Source organism: Sinohyriopsis cumingii, chromosome 6 (genome assembly GCF_028554795.1).
Source record: "Sinohyriopsis cumingii isolate HCF-2022 chromosome 6, ASM2855479v2, whole genome shotgun sequence".
Taxonomy (NCBI): domain Eukaryota; kingdom Metazoa; phylum Mollusca; class Bivalvia; order Unionida; family Unionidae; genus Sinohyriopsis; species Sinohyriopsis cumingii.
The window spans coordinates 85,404,277-85,428,666 of record NC_142966.1 but is presented as its reverse complement, the minus strand read 5'-3'; the positions used below and the strand labels follow the sequence as shown (position 1 = coordinate 85,428,666).

The 24,390-nt window shown below is 33.4% G+C and overlaps 1 protein-coding gene across 1 annotated transcript in view; it reads right to left on the bottom strand.

Annotated features, from left to right (window-relative positions):
* Window positions 1–24,089, bottom strand: part of LOC149797361 (scavenger receptor cysteine-rich type 1 protein M130-like) — a 51,465-nt gene extending 27,376 nt beyond the window's left edge. The window contains exons 1-14 of the mRNA XM_089962113.1: window positions 23,938–24,089; window positions 20,043–20,094; window positions 18,970–19,126; window positions 17,156–17,325; window positions 15,577–15,730; window positions 14,662–14,831; window positions 12,925–13,078; window positions 11,507–11,667; window positions 10,938–11,088; window positions 6,639–6,802; window positions 5,482–5,641; window positions 4,236–4,396; window positions 2,311–2,461; window positions 1,247–1,434 (exon numbers count right to left, since the gene is read on the bottom strand). Of these exons, the coding sequence (XP_089818239.1) occupies window positions 1,247–1,434; window positions 2,311–2,461; window positions 4,236–4,396; window positions 5,482–5,641; window positions 6,639–6,802; window positions 10,938–11,088; window positions 11,507–11,667; window positions 12,925–13,078; window positions 14,662–14,831; window positions 15,577–15,730; window positions 17,156–17,325; window positions 18,970–19,126; window positions 20,043–20,094; window positions 23,938–23,976 (2,032 nt within the window). The 5' untranslated portion in view covers window positions 23,977–24,089. The remainder of the gene's footprint in view (window positions 1–1,246; window positions 1,435–2,310; window positions 2,462–4,235; window positions 4,397–5,481; window positions 5,642–6,638; window positions 6,803–10,937; window positions 11,089–11,506; window positions 11,668–12,924; window positions 13,079–14,661; window positions 14,832–15,576; window positions 15,731–17,155; window positions 17,326–18,969; window positions 19,127–20,042; window positions 20,095–23,937) is intronic.
* Window positions 24,090–24,390: the final 301 nt, after the last annotated feature.

Below are 24,390 nucleotides of genomic sequence, written 5' to 3'. Positions count from 1 at the left end.
TATAGTATACTTTTCGATATATTAAATACCATAAATTTCAAGACAATTGTTTGTATGCAGGAAACGTGTGTTCACTTTGACTCATTATTATGCAGTTTTGTTTACTTTGACATATTATTATGCAGTGGTGTTCACTTTGACATATTTGTATGCAGTAGTGTTAACTTTGATATATTATTATGCAGAAAACATAGTTTAGGTCACAGGCAAATAATCAATGTATGTAATGTGAAATAATAAAAACCATATTTAAGGAAAGTAATTCGTCCGCTGAAATTAATTATGGGAAAGATTTAACATCATTTTTAGAGGAAACCTTTGTATGTGTAAATTGTACGCCACAGTGGGTTTGAACCTAAACCATTTAATTTTGTATCTGTCACCACACATATACTACTGGATGTAAACTAGATGATGTGGTCTTGAACTTACACGAACATTTTTGTCAACAACACGGCGCTCACATATTTGCATCATTTAAAAGTCATCTTTTGTATAGATCATTCATCAAATCTGAGTATGATTCGCCGATCTTACCCTTCAAATATAGTAATTTGGCCCAAATAGGTCAGATAGTGTGCAGTACACTGTCAAAATTTGTGATCAAAAACTGAAAAACAGCTATCGTTTTTATACTTCTCGCTACAAAAACAGAAGAAAAAAACGGAGCAACCAGTTATACTTTGTATAGGTTTTGTGCATTTTAAACACTTTTCTCTGTATATTGTTTTATTTGTTTTCAAAGTATATTATAAACGATGAAATCTCCACTTATCCTTCTGAAGGCAGATAAAATCACATTATGTACACAAGTGTTGGAGAAAATTGAGACAGAAAGATGAGAAGGAAGTAAGAAGAATTCTATTGAAAAATATGTCGTTGCATGTTCCAGGATACATAATCGTAAACTGCAAGCAAATATTTTCAATAACCTTGATGTTATGATACTGGGTAAAAACAAAATACAGAGAGCAATTCAAATACTGCTAGATATCATCTTTGAAGATAAGTGGTTATATTTAAATTGAACGAAATCTCCTATTTATCATTTGAAAGGAGTCATTTCGAGGAAGATATATATAAACTCAGACAATACAATATAAGCTAAATGAATACTAACGATATTGTCATCTTTACCTTTTTGCTACTTTGCTTAATGGTTTCGTACATGTCCGGGTTCACACTGTGACAACAGCTTCACAAGGATTCCCCTGGGTTACATTCATACTGAACTCATATGACTTACCAAGCGATTCGGATTGACAACGGACACCAGCATCATCCGAGTGTGAACACGAACCTGGACCCCACTCATAACTCTTTGAACAGTCGAATATAGAAGGTTCGAAACCGTTACAATATAGATATGGGTTTGTAGAGGGCGCTGATCCTTGTCCAAACCAAGCATCTGAATAAGCTGTTGGGGAAGATACCCTGTTAAAAAGTATACGAGTCTTAATAAGTGAATTGTCTGCATCCCTTGAAACAAAGGTATGGTTTCGTTGTGTTTGGTAAGGAATATGTTAGATAAGTGCTGCACGAATTTTGTGACATCGTTTCGGTTCTGGAGACGCATGTCTTCCAAAGACAAGTCTGTAATAATTGTGTTTCACTTTAGATATATATCTTCAGCTGTACTAGCCATGTATGATATATCCTATGAGTTATTAACAATGTGTCATTATATATGTTTAGCAAAACAGGGGAAAAGAAATCGTACAATTTTTAAGATAACACACAAGTTCAATATAAATGCCCATTCAGATTGGTACAGGAATATGATTGGAAAAAACTAATTAAAAATTAATGTCTTTAAGACAAAGTAGCAGAGACACTGTAAAGAATTCCCTTGCGATGCCTCTAAAACAAAAAGTGGAAATAAAGAAAGGAGAATAAAAACTATCAAAGGTAATACACTTAAAACTGTTTTGGAACGTTCGGTTCAGTTTATACCATTATTTTTTGAAACAAATTGTATACATCAACACATTTCTGGACCAGTCCAGTATAAAAAATATTCCAGTAAAATGTGGAATTTAAAATCCGCATTATATTATTTGTAGTCAAGTAATATATGTAAGAAAGTGAGCAATATTTTTTAAATCAGTATAATACATTAAACACTGATAAACACGAAGAACTCTTTTATTTTCCACTATAAATAAGATTTTCAATGCCTACGGCTATTTAGTAAAACCTATCTGAAATCAGTTGTTATAACAGGTAATTTAAAATTGCGTTAAAGAGCAAAGAGCAAGGTCATTAGAGTTTAAAACCGTGACAAATTGATAAAATAGATAAATTATTTACCAATATCCAAGTGAGCGGCAAAGAACTGTCGCATCGTTTACATCCCAAGAATTGTCACAGAGGGTGTACCACGTGCTGTTGAAATTAATTTCCACCCTCCCCTCTTGCTCAACACGTCCATTGATCAGACGAATCGAATGTTGTGCATCAACTAAAATCGTGAAAAAGGAAACATCGATTTACATTAAACTACTTGCGAATCGCACACAAGTATTAATACATTGTGACTAACATATTCCCATCATTCTTCTGACAAAATTTCCAAATATGCATGTTATCGCTCACCTCGTTGACATGTTCCAGGTAGCCATATGGAAGAGGAGTTGGCCACACTTTCTGCGTCCGTAGGGTGTTTTGTCAGAAACTTCTTCCAATGTTATTAATTAAATTTGTTATCAAAACAATTGTTTCAAGATTTATCTCATTTATATATGACCGAATGTCAACATTGATTGTGAAATACTAAACTACCCTTATGGAAGGCCACCTAAATATCAGAATTTGTGTAATTATGTTCATCAGTTGTTAAGCTGGTGTAAATATTTTGCTTATTTAGTAATAGATGACATAGTTCGTCTTGAATAGGCTTATTGACCATAGATTGGAAAACATTTAAAAAATACTGATTTCTATCGAATGGTGAAATTCTTTTTATTGGATTTTAAGATCAAGTTGTATTTTTAAAATTAATATTTAGAAGCAGTGACCATATTTCAGGACAAATGGAATATATTGTACACATATCGAAGCTTCTATTACAATGTACCGTCTGTCATATTTTCAAAGCCTATGCATTGACTTTTGAGAACTCATTCAAATGACTGTCTAATTTAGTTGCAGCTATCATATTCAATAGAAAATCAGAATAAGTTTATACAAATTTAGGAGCATTTTATTCTAGAATGCTTTTTTTTCTCAAACATGGTCAAACTGCAGAACATTTTCAGACAAGTCATTTAATGCTTTTTTGTTCTAGGGCTTTTTTTGCTGGTCATATTTGACAGAGATTCAACATGATCTTTATACATTTTAAGGTCCGTTTGGCCTGGATGCTTTCTGCAAAATTTGATCAGTCTCTGCATGGTGCTTTTGAGACGTAGTAGTTTACATATTTTTTCTATTCTTAGCTACAGCGTCCATTTGCGATTGCATATAAGCATTACTTATGCAAAATGGGAAGCCCGCTAAATTATGTGCAGCAGTTCCGAGGCGAAATTATTGTTATGTTATAGTCCTAAAAACAATGGCCATATGTTGATGCCATATCGGAATTTTTCTTACAGCATTAAAGCAGCAGTTTAGGGGAAGGGATTCGTTTATTTTACTTGCTTATTAAACATTTGTTTATTTGACTGCAGCTTGGCAAAATTTATACTCATCATAAATCCATTTATGCTACGCTATGTTCTGACAAATTTAATGACGTAACAGCTTTTTAAATAATGTCTATTTAAGATTTTCTGTTTTGGTAACAACAGCTAGATTTTGAAAGCCGACCTGCATCATTAAATACAAGTCAAAGACCATCATGCCAGAGCAATGTTAAATATCATTTTTATACGTTTAGTAAGCAGTGAGGCATGCATATGTACAACTAATACTGTTCAGTTGTATATTTACACTATTTTAATATCCCAATTTCGCAATTCTGAACAATCTCGAAACAAAAAAATTGCTTCTTACTAAATGTTTTGAAGAAATATTGTTTGAAACTATTTTAAGCAAATACATGGCATTTTGCAGGGAATAATGAAGTAGGTAATATTTCTAACATCACATCCGATTTAGTTTTTAAATAGTTCTGAATAATGAGAATAAAATTGTTTGATATTTGATTTTTCTCGCAATATTGATGTGCCAGAGATATGCCAAGAATACTGTTTCATATATTATTCATACAATGGAAATTTTGGAAGATGACATACATATACAAGACATGGCAATGTCAGAATAAGGGCACACATTTGTACTATTCACTTCGAAGATGCAGAAAGGTGAATTTCCATTACATTGTCTCGAAAGAAAGACAAAAGAACCAGCCTGCTGGTCAAAATAACTGCTTCGAATGATCCGGCCCGTCAGCTGACTGGAAATAAAATGTAAAGCAAATACATTACATCTCTTCTGAGCCATAATGTATATCTTATGCAACTGTTCGTGTTTGTAACTGATTCATAACACTTGATTAATATGTGTTCTTTATAAGATAGAGAATATTTCAAGCAGAAGTGCTAAGAAGACAAAATATTCCTATAGAAACATAATGAATGCCGAGTACGATCATTGATAAATAAATGAAAGTGGCACAATTCTCCTATATCTCTCGCGTGGTAAACTGTTGGCACATGAGCAATGTATTTTGACAATGATAGGCTCTCCGTTGGCAAAAACGTTTTCTGAGTATTTGGGTTTTACTTTCTTGCAGCTGTCCTATGTGCACCACGCGCCGAAGGAAACATTTTACAACTGAATTGAGTGCGAAACTGAGTATCTGCCTGTCGTTTTAATTAATAAATAGCTGAATAGAGTTCTTAAATAACTAGTTACTAAGGTCATATTGAAGGGTAAATTATATTATAGCAATCATATTGAATTTTTCAATTTGCGTACAATATATTTCTACGTATACAACTATAATGGTGCGTGGTAAAAATTGTTTGAAATCTGATTTTTATTGTTAATTACAAAAGTAATTTTGACAAAGTTATTACTGCTGAAAGATCAGCTTGAACATTTAAAGAAAACGAAAACAGGTAAGTGTGGATATTCTCATGACGCATGTACCATCCTGCAGTTGAATAAGAGTCTAAGAGTATTGAACTACTTTTGTATGGGACAATTATATCCTGCTTCAGCATGACATCTTCTGGATGAAACTAACGTGTAAAGGTCTAAATACGATGGTGACAACGAAACGTATTTATGTAAGACAACACATAGAATATATGAACATTTAGGCAAAAAAGATTGATAGCACTTAAATATACTTATTTTAGATCATAATATCAAATTATATCCTTCATTTTAACTTATTGTTGAAAAAGTGAATTACCTTTGAGAATCAATCCTCACGGAAATAAAGGTAGTTCTTAAAATTTAAGTTTTCTTGCTCTTGTTATATGTTATACTCCTTATTAATGAAGTAAGACATTTAAATACACGAACACACACCCCTTTACATTCTGGAAAATTAAACTGCAATACATCGTGGCTTCTTTGTCATTCCAGACATCTGTACATACTCGGTACCATTGTCCCGTGTCTTTGTTGGATATCAAAAGCCTACCTTCCATATTATGAGCACCACCTACTAGTCTGCCATTTAAGGATCCTATTTCAAATATAAGACAATCATGACTATTAAGACATTTAAAAGGCGATTTGAACTAGCCTATATATCTTATCTTAACGGTTGCTTTGTTAAATTCAATTTAATTAGAAGGCATACATAGACCTATTCCGAGTTATGGGCCCTTTATACCATCTTCAGGTCGTTCATTTATTAAAACAATATAAACCATTGATAAATATGTTCTAGACAAGGAATGCATAAAGGCTAATCAATGCGAGATAAGCAGCTTGATATAATTTGGTATACATATTATCAGTTTTTCCATATATAATCAACAACTGGAACAGGAAAAGCGAGGTCACTGTGCGCTAAGTTGTATTTTATCATATTTTAGATAATGTCTATATATATACGCTAAGATTTTATACGATGTGACATGTCCATCACACCTTATGCAGGACCAGATTAAGATTTGATACGATGTGACATGTCCATCACACCTTATGCAGGACCATATTAAGATTTTATACGATGTGACATGTCCATCACACCTTATGCAGGACCATATTAAGATTTCATACGATGTGACATGTCCATCACACCTTATGCAGGACCAGATTAAGATTTCATACGATGTGACATGTACATCACACCTTATGATGGACCAGATTAAGATTTGATACGATGTGACATGTCCATCACACCTTATGCAGGACCAGATTATGGATTAACTAAAAGTCGTATGAAATATCCGATGCTTAAAAATCTGCAAAATGTCCTGACTAATGAAAATGCCATATTAAGAAAAATCATCGTCTTTAAATAAAAAGGTTTATTCAATAGCAAATAGCATAAATAAATACTTTTGAGTGACGATGGTACATATTTACTACAACATGTTAAGGCCATGTATGGAAAATAACACTTGAACAATGGCATGCATTTTTATATATTAAAACTGATTACTCAACACTTAATATAAAAACATTTAACTGAATCATCTTTTCACTCCGCATGTTTTGTTTAAAACTGATACCTGTACAATTTACAGCTGCTGGACTTCCTTGGCCGCAATTACCCGATCGTATCCTCTTGCATTCTACCAAATCTGATTCTGTTCCTAGTTGACAATTTATAGATATATTCGTCACTTGTTCGGATCCAAGTTTGAAGTAAGAACTTGTGTAATAAAACGGAGACCTAAAACAATACAAATCCAAATGTTATTGATTAATACACATGAATACCCAAAAAGATATTTAGACTGCATGGTTTACCATGTGGCAGAGAACGTGACAGTATGCCTTTTAACATGATGCATTAACAATTGAATCTAAACTACTAACACTAAGATCCTAAAGACTGTTTAACATCTTAGTAAAACAAACAGCTTTTATACCCATCTCATAGTCATTCTGCTTTCAGTATTCCTGATTAGACACTACTTCCTGCGGAAGTCGCTGGTATGGAATGCAATTCAAATTTTAGTAGTTGGCTAACAAATTCACTGATCATTCATTTATTATGGTCCAGTGGACACTATGAATATCTTGTTACTCAACAGAGACTATAAGTTACTGGCGTTTTGCTTTCACATTTCTTTTGATACCTTGCCAATTGATCAATAGTTCTGGGATGATCACCCACCTTTCAATATGCTTTCTAAGACCTGGCTTTGTTTCGAATGATACACTACTATAGATAATATTTAGTGTCTAAACATTCTAGCCAGAGCGTATCACAGTGTTCGTATGTAACACTGATATGAATATATATATATATATATATATATATATATATATATATATATATATATATATATATATATATATATATAATACGTGTGGCCATGGTTCGAGTCGAATACCTAATCATCGAGTTATCCCTACTTATGATAGAATAAAGGTTAACTACTACAAAGGCATACAGTGGGGTCTAAGACATAAATATGACATCTTTGCCAAGCATGGGAAGTGCTTATCTACAGCTGGAGTATATATACTACAAACAATCCTTTATTCTCCCCAATGAAGAACTAATAAAATAAAAGTGTTAGTATTCTTCCATGTACCGGAAGATCAACATGACCAGGATTGTAATAAATGACTAATAACTTATAAAATCAGAGACCTTTGTAGAAGATACATCATTATATGTATGTATATATATATATATATATATATATATATATATATATATATATATATATGTGTGTGTGTGTGTGTGTGTGTGTGTGTGTGATTGTGCAGGCGCATATGAGAATATCGAGCACTTCGGTACAAGTAGCTGTAATCTGGTATACAGACTTAGTTCTGTCTTATATTCTATATTACCTTATGAATGAAAAGGGGCAGCAACAGATGGTATCACATTAGTAACGATGTTGAACGAGAAAGAATGTAGGTTCAATTATGCATTAATAATGGAAAACGTGTTTGATTTTGTCGTGAGCTAATTGTGCATTAGGTTTTATTTCATTTTGAAAATGGTAACCTAATGAAGCTTAAGATAGATATACTTCTTTCTTTTTAACTAAGGTGCCAGTTTAATTGCCATTGGCATCTGTGGCATTCGTTAGTCATGGAATGAAAAGAGAACGTGTTCTTAACCTAGGTCTTTTTTGCCTTGTCGGCTGTGAGGTAGGGTGTGGGGAGAAGGAAAATATGCCAATACATAAAACAAGTTATAAGATGTCTTTTAAGTGATACTCGAGTCACATGTACCATAATGAGCCCTGGTATTTATTCTATTTTGGTAACCTGACATACGCATGGTGTAGTGTTTCTCTTTAGGCATAGAACGAAGTAAATTGTGCTCTGTATATAGTTAGATTTTGATACATCGTTCCGGATGGGGGGTGGAAGAGAATCGGAGAATATGCTCGTAGATAAAATATTTTTTCAAAGGACGTTTATAATTGATATCCAAGGCACATTACACCTATGAATTTCTACAAATTTAATCTACAATGATGCAACATCATGTAAATAAGGATTTACTATTAAATCGTATTTAGATGATCTTATTACATGAGAGAATGAATCATTCCTTTTAAATTTGTCAAAATGTAGATACTGCAAAAGTGATGACAAGTGATTTCCGAAATGTTTTCAACATTTCATTTTATAGTGTGATATCTTCTGAATACGCTTCACATGATAAGTTGCTGTGTAATCGATATATAATGCCAGATATAAGGACTTGTGCATCTCGGTTTATCATGTGTTTTAAACACCGTTTGGCATGGTGCATTAGGACAAACACTGATGAAATTATCTTAACTACATTCTGTGTCAGTAAATAACAAATAGATAAAGCTTAATAGCATGACTATGGGAAAGTTACTTTACTCTATGGCCTCAGATTGGAATAGAAAAGTGCTTCTGTGCCGTTAGACACGTCAGCCAAATGAGTATCTTCTGACTTTAACCAGGCAAGAGAAGTGGAACTTGGAGCGATTAGTTTTGGATCGGGCTGGTGTCGCCATATATAGACCTAATAATTATAGAGGTACATATTACAAAATACGCCTTCTTTTTGAAAATTCCTGTTCGTAGAACTTCAGAAAACAAGAACGCTAACCAATGACAGTATTAATAGATGAGTGAATGAATTAACCATTAAATTAAATTGAATGTTCCTACAATTTCTCATCTTACACTTTGAGGACCAGACATCTCACCACTTTGCTGACCCGATTTCCAACATCTGATATTGTTTGGTTGTAGGGCAGTTGTTAAAGATATTTTTCACCATTCCGTAATATATTCAAAGCTGGGTGTTTGATATATATAAGCAAATATATACTTCAACATGAGATGCATGCACGAATGGTTCCTTTCTAATACACTTGCACGAATAAAAATATACAAGTAGACCTGGCATATCAGTTGAAAATATATCATTACAATTAAGTATCGTATTTATATCGTATATGCGATGCCAGTTAGAAGACACGAATAACAATAAAAAAATTTACGGTTTAGAAATCTCTTGCAATTCAATATGTTTAAATGAGATTAAATGCTAGACAGATGATTCATAATCCCATGACGATTTCCCTCATTTTATTGGTATCTACTTTATACCGATGATTGCGTACCGTGATACAGCTTTACAATAGTCATTTTCCTACAGAATGGTCCAACTGTTTTCATGACGACGTTAGCAAAATCGTTTCAAGTGATTTAACCTCTATCATTAATTTCTGAAGAAACATTTAGTTTTTTATGTTCGCTATATGTCGAGCAAAGACTGTATGTGGCAAGAATGTGAACATTTTTGTAAGATCAGTTCTTGATGTCTAATAAAATGCTTCCGAATCATTAAGAAAACAAAGCAGGCATATGTTATTAAATTGAATTCACAAGCCATTTATACTGTAAGGAGATAAGAAAATTGCAAGCTAATTTCTTCTCATATGATAAGGTTGATAGTTTCTTCATCATAGGTCAAAAGGTCATGCTAACTCTTGTATGATATGGCAGTATTCTCAGGTGAATATAGTGTAAACAACTTGCATTTCAGGGCACCTTTCGTCAGAGATAACATTCTCTTCTAATTCTAAAGAAACAGGATACGATGTATTATATTCTGAACGAGGGAACTAAATTAAAGTGTAAAATATAAACTTCCACCCGTAAAGAAGCTATAACTAATATAACTAAAGTAACATAGCTGATACACTTTTCGAAACAATCAATACGTAAAACTGAGAGTGTTGAACGAGATAGCAAATAATGCTTTTAAACAAATAATAAACTGCATATATACATAAGATGCATGCTTTAATGATTCATGTAACTGCGTGAATTGTTTACATGCATAGGCAGTTGATTGACGTCGGAAAGTATTGTTCTGATGCGTCATGATATGTTATGCCTTTTTTGTGCATGTCGATATATTTTAACACTGACCCATGATTATAAGACCCTGCATGCACATGAAACATTCATTCCTCTTCAGGAGGATGCTTCGTTATGACTGGATTTTTCATTCTATTACAATGGAATTGTCCTCTAACCATTCCATACCCAGCAAAGCACTTAAATGTTTATGACTATCATTCCTTTTTGTACAACTTTCATAACAGTCATTCCAATAATACTACCTTACCTTTATTTGTTCATGGGTAGGAGCATTGACTCAAGATCCGGCCCGAACAAAATATTATTTTCAGACAACAAATCATAGATGTGTTGAAGGTATGTAGTTATACCACTACAGACAGCGTTTCTTGCATAATGCATCATGTTTCGAACATTTATTGTTTATTTCCTAATTTTGTTAATTTTTAATTTTGTTTATCGCAACACATATAAAAAAAATAGCATACCAAAACGATGCGTTGTATCCTAGGTTACGGCAAACTACTTGGGCCTCATAACTATCAAATTGGTACGAACAAAGTGTCTCCCATGAATTTCCAATCTGTACGTTTCCTTCTGACGGATAGCGTCCTCCGATGAGTCTCACAGTTTGATGACCTTTGTCATGAAGGATATGAAAATACATTTGAGAAAAAAATAAAAAGATTCACAATTACTAAATAAATACTGTCGCTTAAAATACAATCTAAATCAGTACCTTTGAAATTATATATTCCCACCGTTTAGCATTAAATCACATATATAATTTTCTTTCTATTTTGTCTATAATCACTCAAATTGTGTGCGTGTGTGGGGTGTGGGTGTGTGGGTGTGGCTGGTCCACATTGCATTTCCTATAATTTATTTAATACTGAAAAGGATTGGACATAGGTTTACCTTTTTGATAGTCCACGCGCATATCAATATACACAAAATATAAACTCCACCGTTTTTATGTTATATCTCCATTAAAAAGACTCAGTCGTGAAAACCGGAAAAGTGTGTAATTCGAAGAAAAAATATCATAGAAACATACAATTCACTCCAACATCCTGATTATGAGAACAGCTATAACTGCCCCAGGTAAGTGATGGACATTCATCGATTGAACCTTCGGAACCGCGACACTGCAGATATTCCAGCCAAATCCTCCCTGTCCCAGCACCATATGCAGCATAGGTATTATACTGTATGGAACTGTAATAGAAATACAAATTTTAATCAGTAACCATCTAGGTAAATTCATACAGTCTGAACGAATTATATCCGTTTGAATTAGTTTTTCTCAATTTTCAAAAGAAACTATATTTAGGTCTCATTGCTAGTCGTTATTGTACACATTTCCGAGGAGACGATAAAAGAATGACCGCGGGCTACAAAATCACACAAAACAATTATAATGGCAACAATTACTGATTTAATTAAAAAATCCGGTCTCGTATTTACATCACCAGGATATGAAATGGTATCTGATAGTCGGAATTTATAAAATCTTAGACCTAAAACTTCGGGATGACCTATTAAAGCGGAACATTCTCGACATTGAAAGGCTATATCAGAAGTTACAGGTTGAATTCAATATATTCCATGCACTGCTAGCATTTGTAAGAATTAAGCATGTTTCTATTAATGTTTCTATCAAGGCGACACAATATTTATCAATACTTAGGATATAATACATAACAGGTTGTATACAATGGGACGTTGACATACTGATCACAATAACATAAAGATATATTACAAGTAAAGAATAGCAAAATACATTAAACATTTAAATTAAATCCAGTCGGATTCATCCACTTAAGATAATGGTCACATTAAATCACCGATGTATTCAATTACAGCGGTACGTGGCTTTCGGACAACTGTACGTTCACACCAAAAATCACAAACCGAGTCTATGACGAAAATGGACTACTAAAGAAAGTTCTTGTCAATCTGCAAATAAGCCAACTAAAAATTACAAATTAGTCTATCTGCATGAAAACAATTAAGCAAATTATTATTAAGAATCCAACAAAATTTTATTCCTTCGCAAAGAAGTCACATTTTCTGCTGCGTTATTCTTATCAACTGATTATATGAAAGACTTCGCAGATTTATGCTTTGCAGAATGCATTAGAGATATAATGGAAACATTTGGTGTAGAAAAAAGCAATTATGCCCAATTATTGCAGTCGGCGATTAGCAATTAGCTAGTAAAAATCAAGGATGTAAACTTGCCTTGTGCTAGTTATAACGGACAAAAAGTATATATATATATATATATATATATATATATATATATATATATATATATGTGTGTGTGTGTGTGTATGTATGTGCGACGTATCTCCTCACTGGTCTACATTCGGAATTCGTTTTTCCTACGCCAGTTATTAGAAATTCACTATCTAATTTTTAATTACGATCCGAAGATCAGAGAAATTACATAATCTGTTGAAGACTTATAACCTAGACTCGTATCCCAGCATGAAACATATGACATCAGCATCGCTGTAGTCGAATCCGTAACCACAGATTGTTCCCCATTCACCATTGTGTAATATTTCCACTCTGCCCTCATACTTGCTGACTCCACCGGCAAGCGTTATGTCATCTTTATTTGCTGTGAAAATAGATACATCGCCAAACGTATCCGTACGGGTAGTAAATACTTTTGAGAAGAATTCGTTTAAAGGATTTTGCATATTCTATAATGACGACTTTAAATGATGCGGATTGAAATCGTTTGTAAACACTGCTATCTATAACATTTGGTTTAAATATATTCAACGAGTCCTTAGAAGTTTTCTATAAAAAAAATCATATTTCTAGTAAATGGCGTCTATAATTGATAGCAGATCATTATCACTGGAACAAACTTATAAGTTTTTCGTGCCAGAATGGTCTCTACCAACTTGATTTAAATTGGAACAGTGCGCTTTCAGCAGCTAACAACAGTAATACTAATAAACAGTGCACATATGACTAAATCATAATATCACTTGGCCTTATGGAAACATTTGATAAAGCATTATATTAAATAATTATTCTTTCATGATGACCTTTTACTAATTTGAAACTAAAATGCCCATATACATTCTTTTGGATATACATCTTGATTCAGCCTGTAGAATTAGCAATTGTGCCGATTTGAAACTATACTATATAAAATAAAAAGATATATATCTTTTACGTCATACACAGTACAAATGTATATTCCATGACTCATGTATAAACGTTCGCTTCCATTACTTGTAAAATTTTATTTTAGTTTCTTGTTCATTTTCTCATTCATTGTTACAAACACCTAATGACAAATAACGAATAGATTCTGACCACATGGAACAGTATGCTCACTGTATAAAAGAGGCTGCTCCTCACTAGAATCAGATATTGTATTCATTTTAACACACACACACACACACAGACACCCCCACCCCCATCCCCACCCCCATATATATATATATATATATATATATATATATATATATATATATATATATATATATATATATATATATATATATATATCTGTGTGTGCGTGTGTGTATTTGTGTCACGATTAAACATTCAATAGTAATGCAAATATGACCAATATATTTACATGCACAAGAGAGCGTCTTATATAAAACATCGAATTAATTATCGATATTTTTATTATTTGATTAATTTCGTACTATATCGTTTTGGAGGATCATACATATGTGCAGTGTCCTGTTACACGTTGATGAACATATAAGATTTAGGTGACAACATTGTTAATTTATTGAGTCTTCAGTGGATTACGTAAGAATGCCGAATTGATGACAAAGCTCAAAGACCAGATTTCACTAGCTATGTTTAGAGCACCAGCATGCTAATGATTATGATCTGTGTCCGTAATGGAAAGGAGAGTATATATTTCTGTCATCGCTTAATGTTTAGAAATATGTTTGGAAAAAAAAATATAATTTTGTCCGTAAAAATTAATTATAGCCAATTTTTAAAAAAATCCATATATGGACTTATATGCAATGATTATTCTATATAACTGTGGATATGTGGTTAGGTGGTATATGTAATTATTAATGCGTACTTTTTTGTGCGTGCGTCTATGTAGTGTTTGTTATTACAGAACATTATGTGACTGCAGTATCAGCAACTAAAAAATTAAATGTGTGCTATGACTACATGATTTTACCCCCATGACAGGATATACTATCTTACCATTATAGCAGGATACACTAGCATCTTCGCCATGGCCGCAGTTATGTCTACCCCAACCAGAAGAATTGCAATATATAAGGCTTGATTCAAATCCGTTGCATCTTAAATCATCGAGGTAAATGGGACCGAAACCTTGTCCATATCTTGCACTTTGGTATGCTTGGGCATTTCTGAAAATATAAAATATGCAAGACCATGTATTTTCATTCTTAGTCTATCGTAAAGCATGATATTTGCGTACATGTATTCTGTGTAAACGTTTTATTTAATTATGCATAGCTGAAATTGTTAATCTCGTTCAGCTCTTTTCCTGCGTTAGAGAAATTGTCTTAAAATTCAACTTTCGTTTTGTCGGATGGATATACTACACTCCCAAGGTCATGCAGTATATCCATCCGAAAAACTCGCTCATATTTTCTCATAGAAATGAGTAACCTATATATATCTGAAAAGAAAAACACGAAACCACTTACTTTTATATCAGTAACATGTCGTGGCAAATGAAGAAGAAATTTTTCTGATAGAGTAAATAACGCCGCCTTCAATATTACTTACTACCCATGGTTAATCATAGCGAGTGAAGCCTTTATGTTATGGGTTAATCATGTATAGAGAAGTATGTTTTATATCCGAGTCACTCAAATATATTAATATAAAATTCTATTTTCTTCTCCAAGAATTTGAATTGAGAAAATAAAAGTCTGCGATTTTCCTTTCATTACCTAAAAACAGAATGCTAGATTTATTACCTTATTACTTCTTAATACTGTTACGTTATAGAATATAGTCATATTTTTAAAAAATACTTTGCTGTCTTTGACCCAGCTAATCATCTCGCTTGTCAGTCTTTATTTTGACACAATGTTCTGTGCTTCAAAAATGTAGTCCTTACGTGGACAACACCACATTGCTTACATCGTGCTAAATCCAAGCATTCTACAAATAACCATTGCATCGTTCATATCGAAGTCGTCATCACATATGGTTCCCCATGTTCCGTCTGGACCAACAATTTCAACTCTACCCTCCGTTTTTCTTCGGGAACCAGCTAGACGTATGCCATAATTATCTGAAAATTAAATTCAAATTTCTTTTCGAATTACTTAATTTGTTAAACAAATTGATACCACCACAGCTGTGACAAAAGTGGTATCGGTACTGTGGCGCTTTCATCTTTGAAGCTAATTCATCGCCAGTTAAGAAAATAAATCTACTCGGATGCATGTTATTCAATATTGTATTTATACAGTTAGGCCTAATTCATTTTCTTCTTCTGCTGCGTCTTCTTATTGTTCTTGTTTCTGTTTGTCTGTCTGTCTCTCTATCTGTCTGTCTGTCTGTCTCTCTCATTAACATATCTTAAAATCTCCCAAAAATGTATGTAAACAGTGCTGAGGTGATATCATAAATCCGGAAACCAAACTCCAGACAACATGTATTTTTCAAGTATAAACTTATTGAAAACAACCTTACAGTTGAATTACTAGCTTACATGTCCCGTTTCTATTACTATTACTCGCGTGGCCCTCAGCATTAAGAGGTTAGTTTTAGGACTGACGACCTGGTGTCAGGATAATGTAACTGGGTGGGACATGATGTTACATGTCTGCGGCATGATAACCTGCCACACTGCAGATATCGTAGCGATATGACTAAAATTGTTAAAGCTATGTTAAAAATAAAATAAAAATGTCAGACACACACACACACACACACACATACACACACACTGACCTTTCACAATCATACTACATTACCGAATTATTTTTTAACTTCATTACTTTAATGTAGTATTACAGCCGTTAACAACATGGAACATAATGAAAAAACGGTTTTTGCCGTCACAACTATATAATATAAAAATAATCTACGAAAAATTCAGTAGACAAGGAAAATGTTTAAATGTTTTTCTCATAACGTGTAATCATTTTCTATTCGCCACTCGTAACAACAGAATGATTCCACTTCAACCGTGAACTATATATTACGATCAGTTAAACAAACGTAGTCTCAGTCTCTCTCTCTCTCTCTCTCTCTCTCTCTCTCTCTCTCTCTCTCTATATATATATATATATATATATATATATATATATATATATATCGTCAGTTTGTAAGTAAAAGTCCATTAGAAAGTATTTTTTCATAAGATAAATCCAATGGGTTTTGCTTAAATTTTGCCTTAATTACAAGCTGTTTCCAGTGCAACTTTGTGCATTCCATTTCTGGGATTAAAGCATTGCCAAGTTGATTGGGGCTCTGGTGTAGACAAATGCCCCGATGTACTACTGATATACAATATTTGCTCAAGTATAGTGATGGACACAAGACAATAGCGACGTTGGAATTTAATACATCACGAGAGTGGTAATAAGGATTAACCAAAATGTGATTTAATTTTGTGAAGAGACTCGTGTCATCTTGTAGCATATATTGTTCGAAGTGCTTATTTGGTGTATATTTACTTCTTGAAAGGTAACTACGTGGTACTACTTACCAAAAGAGCAATAGACTCCAGCATCCTCACTATGTTGACAGTTGTGTATTGCCCATCCTGCAGACTGGCATTGATCAAGGTCTGTTTCACTACCATTGCATGCTAGATCATCCAGCCAAATCGGTCCCGATCCTTGACCAAAGTAAGCGCTTGGGTATGCGGTTACATTGCTGAAGAAAAACGTTAATATACATGCTGTTTAGATATTGTAGATGAATTTGATTTCAAATTTGGAAAGATATGTCAGATTTATTTCCTCTGTTAATATTTATGTATGTATCAGATCATATTATATAAATATCGTGAAAGAAGAGGGAAATAAATTGAATTGAAGCAAAGCATATCGACATGCGTAAGTAATACCTATGAAATCCATGCGTGCTTATAGTGTCCACATAAATGATCAAAGAATATGATGCAGATGTTTTGTGCCATAAGTTTTACAAACTGAATAACATAATTTTAGTAATATGGTCAGGTTGTCATAGAACAAACATGAGAAAAACTTTGTTGCCAGAGAGTACATACTAAAAACGGCACGAGTGCGGTAACGTACACGAAGATTGTGAGGAAATAGGCAGAATTTGTCCATCTTTACGGCAGAAATTGTCACTTCCCTGCTTCCTAAGGGTTACGTCAGTGATTTATGAAAGTTGACTGAAGAATTTGTGAGACGCACAGTGGATGTATTTATTCAGTAATAAGGCAGCTGAGTAGGCTTGTCGCTTCAAAGGGATTACCCTTTTTGTGTCGATAAAAATGCCATATTTCTGCGTTCACTGGTACCTGTGAAAAGGTGGTGTCAAGCATTGCGAACATCAAACTAGGCGTGCAAGCCAATCAGAATCAGGGAAACTTAAAAACGTACCAGTAAGAGGAGCTAATGTCTCAGACAGACAAGGAGACAATTGAACAACTAGCATTACCTGGGTGAAATTAATTTGTGGTTCCTGACCTTTTGAAAGGAAAGGATGATAAAAGAGTTATAAAAATGTATTCTAGAGAAAGATCCACAAGGTTCGTATAAACGGAAGAGAGTAATTTAACAGGGAAAGAAATGGAAAGCTCCTGCATGAAGCTCTCATGTGCACGTAAAGAACGCACCAAACTCTTAAGGAGGGAGGAGGAAGTACGAGAATAGTACAAGGAGTAGCGGAGTACAAGTAGCACAGGAAGGTGCATGAGAAGTAGACTAGTATAAGGAGCGGGACTTTAATACGGCATGTGAAAAAGAGAAGGGTGAACAGGCGAACAGATACAGATGGACTACTCACTGAAAGGAGACTCTCTTACATTTGTACATTAATTCAACATTCAACATTTAACTGTTCACCTTTCTACCGTATTAGTCATAATACTTTAGAAGGCTTGTGAGAGAGATTATAATAATTATTTAAAAATATAGCTTAATTAATGGCAAAAACTATTATTGGCCTGAAAACCTGTTTCTTGATAGATAAATATCCCACCACCGAAGAATAGAATTACCAAAATAAGATACAAAACACTGACCATTGTGGGGTATCTAATTATTCTACTGTGTTTCCATAAAACGAAAATAAACAATCGTGGGTAACTTATATGATGAAAGCTAACAGGCGGACGATTAATAGGAAAAATAACTGACTAAAAGCATGACTTATATATAAATAACTATGGATATTGCATTCAATTAAAGTATGACTTTTGTTGATATTTCTGTATTATAACATTTACCAGTTTGTTCATCTGTTTTAGTTAGAAGCACCTTTACAGAATACTGATTGCATGATAAAATTAGAAATCTATTTGGTATTATGCATACAAATTCATACCTGCTATTGAATCCAAGCATCCTGCAAACAACTTTTGCCTCATTTACATCAAAACTGTCATCACAAATTGTTCCCCACGTGCCGTTTGGACCTTGAATTTCCACCATTCCTTGGTTACTTGAGCTTCCTGATCCAGTAAGCCGGATGTTCATGATGTCTATTTACAGAATCAAATATTGTGAGATTTTCAAAGATAATTGCATATAGCACCATTGAATCCAGCATAAACAGGACAACGAAACACTCAGAAAACTCAATGACATTCATACATTCTCCAAAAATTATGTAAGAAAATTATTCACAATTTTATATCGAAAGAATACTTCTTGACAATAGAATGAGTTAAGAGCTTTGAAACCTTATGTTAATTTTAGATCTAGCTAACTATATACATAAAAGCGTCTAAATTTAAAATATGTTCAAATACAAAAAAAGATAGCGCATGCTTTTATAAGGTTCGTCATATATGATCATATTTTATAAATTCTACAGATTAATTCTATATGGGCATATTTCGAGTTCTGCTATTCATTTTATGTTGTGTATCACCACCACCGACAATTTTCCAAACAATGATTCTTGTGCTAACGTCTTCATAATAATGTTTGATGACGGACGAAAATACATTTTACTGATTACATTCCGATGTATTCCTGATACAGTATTCATGATACAGTATTGATGACATTCGCTGACCTAATTAAGAATGTATAGTCAAGATCAATGTTGAGTTTGCTAATCAGACAACCAATATCATTCTAAAACTAGAACGACGCTGATGAGGATGGTGGTATCACTTGTAATTCCTCGTTTGTGGCAAAAATCGTTATAACACTTACCGATTTGAATGTTTTTATGCATACACACTGAGGATGATGTCCAGAGATAGATTTGACATTTCTCATTTTTTAAAACTATTATTATTGAGGGTTAATACCACATTTATCTGATATAAAAATGAAATGTCATGTTACTCAAATATTTACTGTTGACAGAGAACAAGCGACTGTTTTGCAACTTTGTTGATGTTCTCCTTGCATAATCTATACTGAAAATGGGGTCTGTTGACTTACGCGTTGATCTTTGAATCCGATTGGACAGCGAAAGGCGTGCTGCTACTGCAGGCTAAAATGTAAAGATTTGAAAATCTTCTTTTATGATAAATAAGGTACCCGATACATGCAAGGTCACTATGTAGATATTGTTCCATATTCAATAGACAAGGCCGTCGTATAAAGAAAACCCATCTACTGTCAAACTTGTCGCATTTACAATTTCTACAAGCTCCACGTGTTCTAAAAGAAAACATAAGTGAAAATGTATATGGTGTCAAAAAAACGTTCTGCTAGTCTATATGTTCTGAATATAAAAATCTCAGAATAACGTTTCATTTCAGAAGAGTTGGTACGTTCTTGTTCCCAATACATTTTTCATAAATAATTCGAGTTAGTTTAATTTAAAAAACAACAATATACAAAACCAATATACCCGCTGTTGTAAATTAGAGTCATAGTGTGCACTAAATGCATTGTGTGCGATCTAGATCTGCACGTGCGCTTTTAAAATTTAGGAAATTACAGTAAAATGTCTAACCGTCCTTGTTAAGCGGTAAAACGGTAACAAGCATCAGTATGTTGACTTATCATACAACAGTCCTCTATGTAATGTACATTGTACAGCATCCACTAAATAACATGCATTAATTATATTTAATCGTCCTCATAATTATGTTTTAATCTACTGTTTTGCACATGTCATTACAAAGTTGTAACATATTTCATTTAGCTCTAAAATAATTTGCTGATATAGATGTTACAATGATAAACATGATTAATTTAGAAAAATATTTAAACTTTTATCACTGTTATCTTTCCAAATTTCTAGGCGTTGCTCATGTCAATTGGAGTATAAACCACCTGACATTTCCTACAGATGTGAACATTTTTTGCAGCTCTTTTCAAAGTTATTTTCTTATTTTTGCATGATAATGCGGTTTGTCTTCTTTGGGAGCGAGAATGGTTGCTGTTGTTAGATATATGATTAGAGAATATTGGAGCATATATAAAATAAATAATGTTCGTTTCGGAGACCACGTATTAGCATACATGTAAAACATTGTGTATTGTTGAATGAATAGTATGAGAGAAGTAACACTGAGTACCATGCACACTACAATTCTCTATATGTGTGGCCCTACTACATCTAAACTTCACGTTTGTAGAGTCCTAGTTTGAAGTGAATAATACGTAGATATGTGCAAAGTTAATTTGATGCAAAACAGTATCAGCAATGATAGTTTATGAACATTTTTAAAAACAAAGATTGTGTATCTCTTTACTGAATTAAAATTTCATCTTGTTGATGCCATGGACGTGATCAGGGAATAGTGTGACATATGGGTTTGATCAGTCAGCATCAGTTTTATATGTCACACATCTTTCAGGATCAGATGACAGATTGCTCTAAATCGTGTGCATTTATGAAGCTAATATGAAGCTACGTTGTAAGATGGTTGATAGAGTGCTGTGATCACACTAATGCAAAGATGTTGGACAATCTACATCGAGCTAACTGCGACATGTTTCCTTTTGTCTCTCTGCGGCTTGTGGGTTTATAGCAGTTGACACATATGTAGATCTAAGGATTATTTATCTTACTTTCGAGATTATTCTGCACTGAAAACTGGCCGTTTATTTCTGGCTACATGGCGTAAATAATTTGTGTAATGTATTTTTCACAAACATCAGTCGTGACAATAAATGATATTGTGTAACTATATTTCACATTCCAGGTAACTTGCATCTAGATCATAACCAAAGGGTAATACCATGAATAGGTATTGTCCCTAATTCCTTTCTGCACTGAACATATTGTGTATTTATATTTTGCCGGAAAGTGGGAGGTTTATACTGGTGAAAATTATTGTGCATCTTAGTTTCTTATGTATCCTGTAGCTCTAGGATGTTAATGTTGACGCTTACTACGATTCAAAACTGTCCACATTATATGTTTATTGACGTAATGGTTTATGTTAGTGGTAATGTAGATGGTTATGAGATGACATTTAATGTTTAGATCATACATTAATCATGTAAATATAGCAGAACAAATATAGATTAACATTGCCATCATGAACCAGCGAAGTATATACATTTCTAGACTGAAATAGCATAAAATCTTTCATTAGAATAGATTAATATTATATAATAAAAATAATTTGGAGTATATTTTACTAGATTACTATTTTTTTGTTTTTCGTAGTGTATTATAATGTACCTGAAGGGCTTATATCTACATATACTTTTTAATTTGATAGATTACATTAAAATACATTAGATTCACGTACGTATGAGAAGATATTACCCATATATACATGCCTTAGCCCGATATTAATTCAGATGATTTAATTCCAACGGTACTAGTAGCATAAAATGAAGACTGTCAACCAGTGTTGTCGTTCGGAGTAAGCTTTTCAGCCGATACATATCTGCTGTTTAGATTACCAAGTGTTCCTAGTTTCAGACACTGCTGATTGTATTACCAAGTGTCCAGTTTCATACACTGCTGGTTGGATTGCCTAGTATCCCTAGTCTCAGACATTGTTATTCATTGGTGCAAATGAATGCGTTTTAGTCGGTGCAAGATGGTGATTGGATCTGTAATTTAACCTCGGATCAAGATGATATTGTTTAGAATGGAGATATCCAAACGTATTACGTTTGACTTTATTGGTGCTTCAGCTAAGCCTCTTGCTAGTTTCACTGCAGAGGTCTATTTATAGTAACTACAGCCGGTGAATAACTGAAGCTATCTGTGGTATTGCGGCGTAAAATACTGCAAAATGATTTGCCATATATTTAATTATGAGATGGGTATGAGATTCATTAACTTGACATGTATTTCAGATTATTAGAGACGAGCTGAATTTCAGCGATACAACTATTATTGTAGATTACGCACAATATGATTCCAAAATAGAGGGTATGCTAGTTACTAGAATATGGGTGAGGTTTGATCAAATTCGCAATTTGAATACGATATGTCCATCTTCCAACACATTTCTTATTGTTTAATTCATAAGACATATATCAACTTCTTTGTAATTTTATTTTCGTCAGTTTTAGCTACCATTTAGTATCCATACAGAGTGCACCAGGCTTACTAGTTTATTGTATAGACATTAAGGGGAATGTAACGGACTTTTAAGTTGAAATTTGTATAATACCTCATTTGTCAAAACCCTGTCAGTATGACATAAGATTTCTACTTCAATTATCAATTTGTAAATGTAACGCAGGATCAAATACACTATAACTGCCACCCAAGAACTGTCGTCTGTCTTCCCCATCTTACACTGTAAATTCAACACAAAGAGTCGAATTGCAGCTAACACCTGTTTGATTTTCATTTTTTAAGACTTTTTCATCGTCATGTACGCAAAATGATACAGCCATATATGATAACGATGATTACTGCATGTACGCCGGGCATACAGAAAGAGTTTAACAGTTAGAATAGCTTGGGTGGATGTACAAAATAATAGACAGCCTTCTGTGGTCAATGAGAAGGTCGTGCAGCGTCTTTAATCACTTGTTCCAAGACATAGTCTACTATATTTAATTGTCAATTGATGATCGGACATTACATTTCGGAAAGAGACACATACCGCTACACAGGCAAAAATGAATTATTGGACGGTTTTATTTTTTGTATTATTCTTTATTCTAATTAAAGGTTACAAAGAGAAACTTCTATATCTTAGTAACCTAAAACGCTTTAAAAACAATATACAGACGGAATTGGAGTCATAAATAATATAAATATCAATAGTGGTAAAATCAGAAATAGCATAAATATCAACAGCGGTAAAATCAGTCATTAAAATCATACTATGTTTAATACTATGAAAGAAAATATTTTAGTAAGCTCACGTTTTATTTAAAAATGATCTGGGTTAACAATACTCACAATTAGGAGTAGTATGATAGTCTTGCTGTAAAGATGCATAGCTAAACGTCTCTGCAGCAGCACGTGCTATTTCGTACCATCAAAATCTTCAGTGCACAAAATCGCCTTAAACAATGAAGTACTGGACGTTACAGTCATCTTATATACCTTGATATTTATCAGTGTTACACGTGTGAATACGTGCATTATTTGAAAATAAGCACGAACGACGCTTCAAGACAACCAATCAGAACTATGCTCAGTTGCATCACGTCGCTTTCCATGTATCTTATCGAAAATGTCGTGAGGTCGTGCAGCAAATATAGACAGCCTTATAGAAGTAGGGACACGTCACAGACAAATTTAGTTACAAACTCCGTAGTAACGAAAACAACAATACGCAAATGGTTGACCTCAGATCACAAAATTAGATCAAGAGTTCGTCTTTAAAGTCCCTCATATCACAAAGATTTG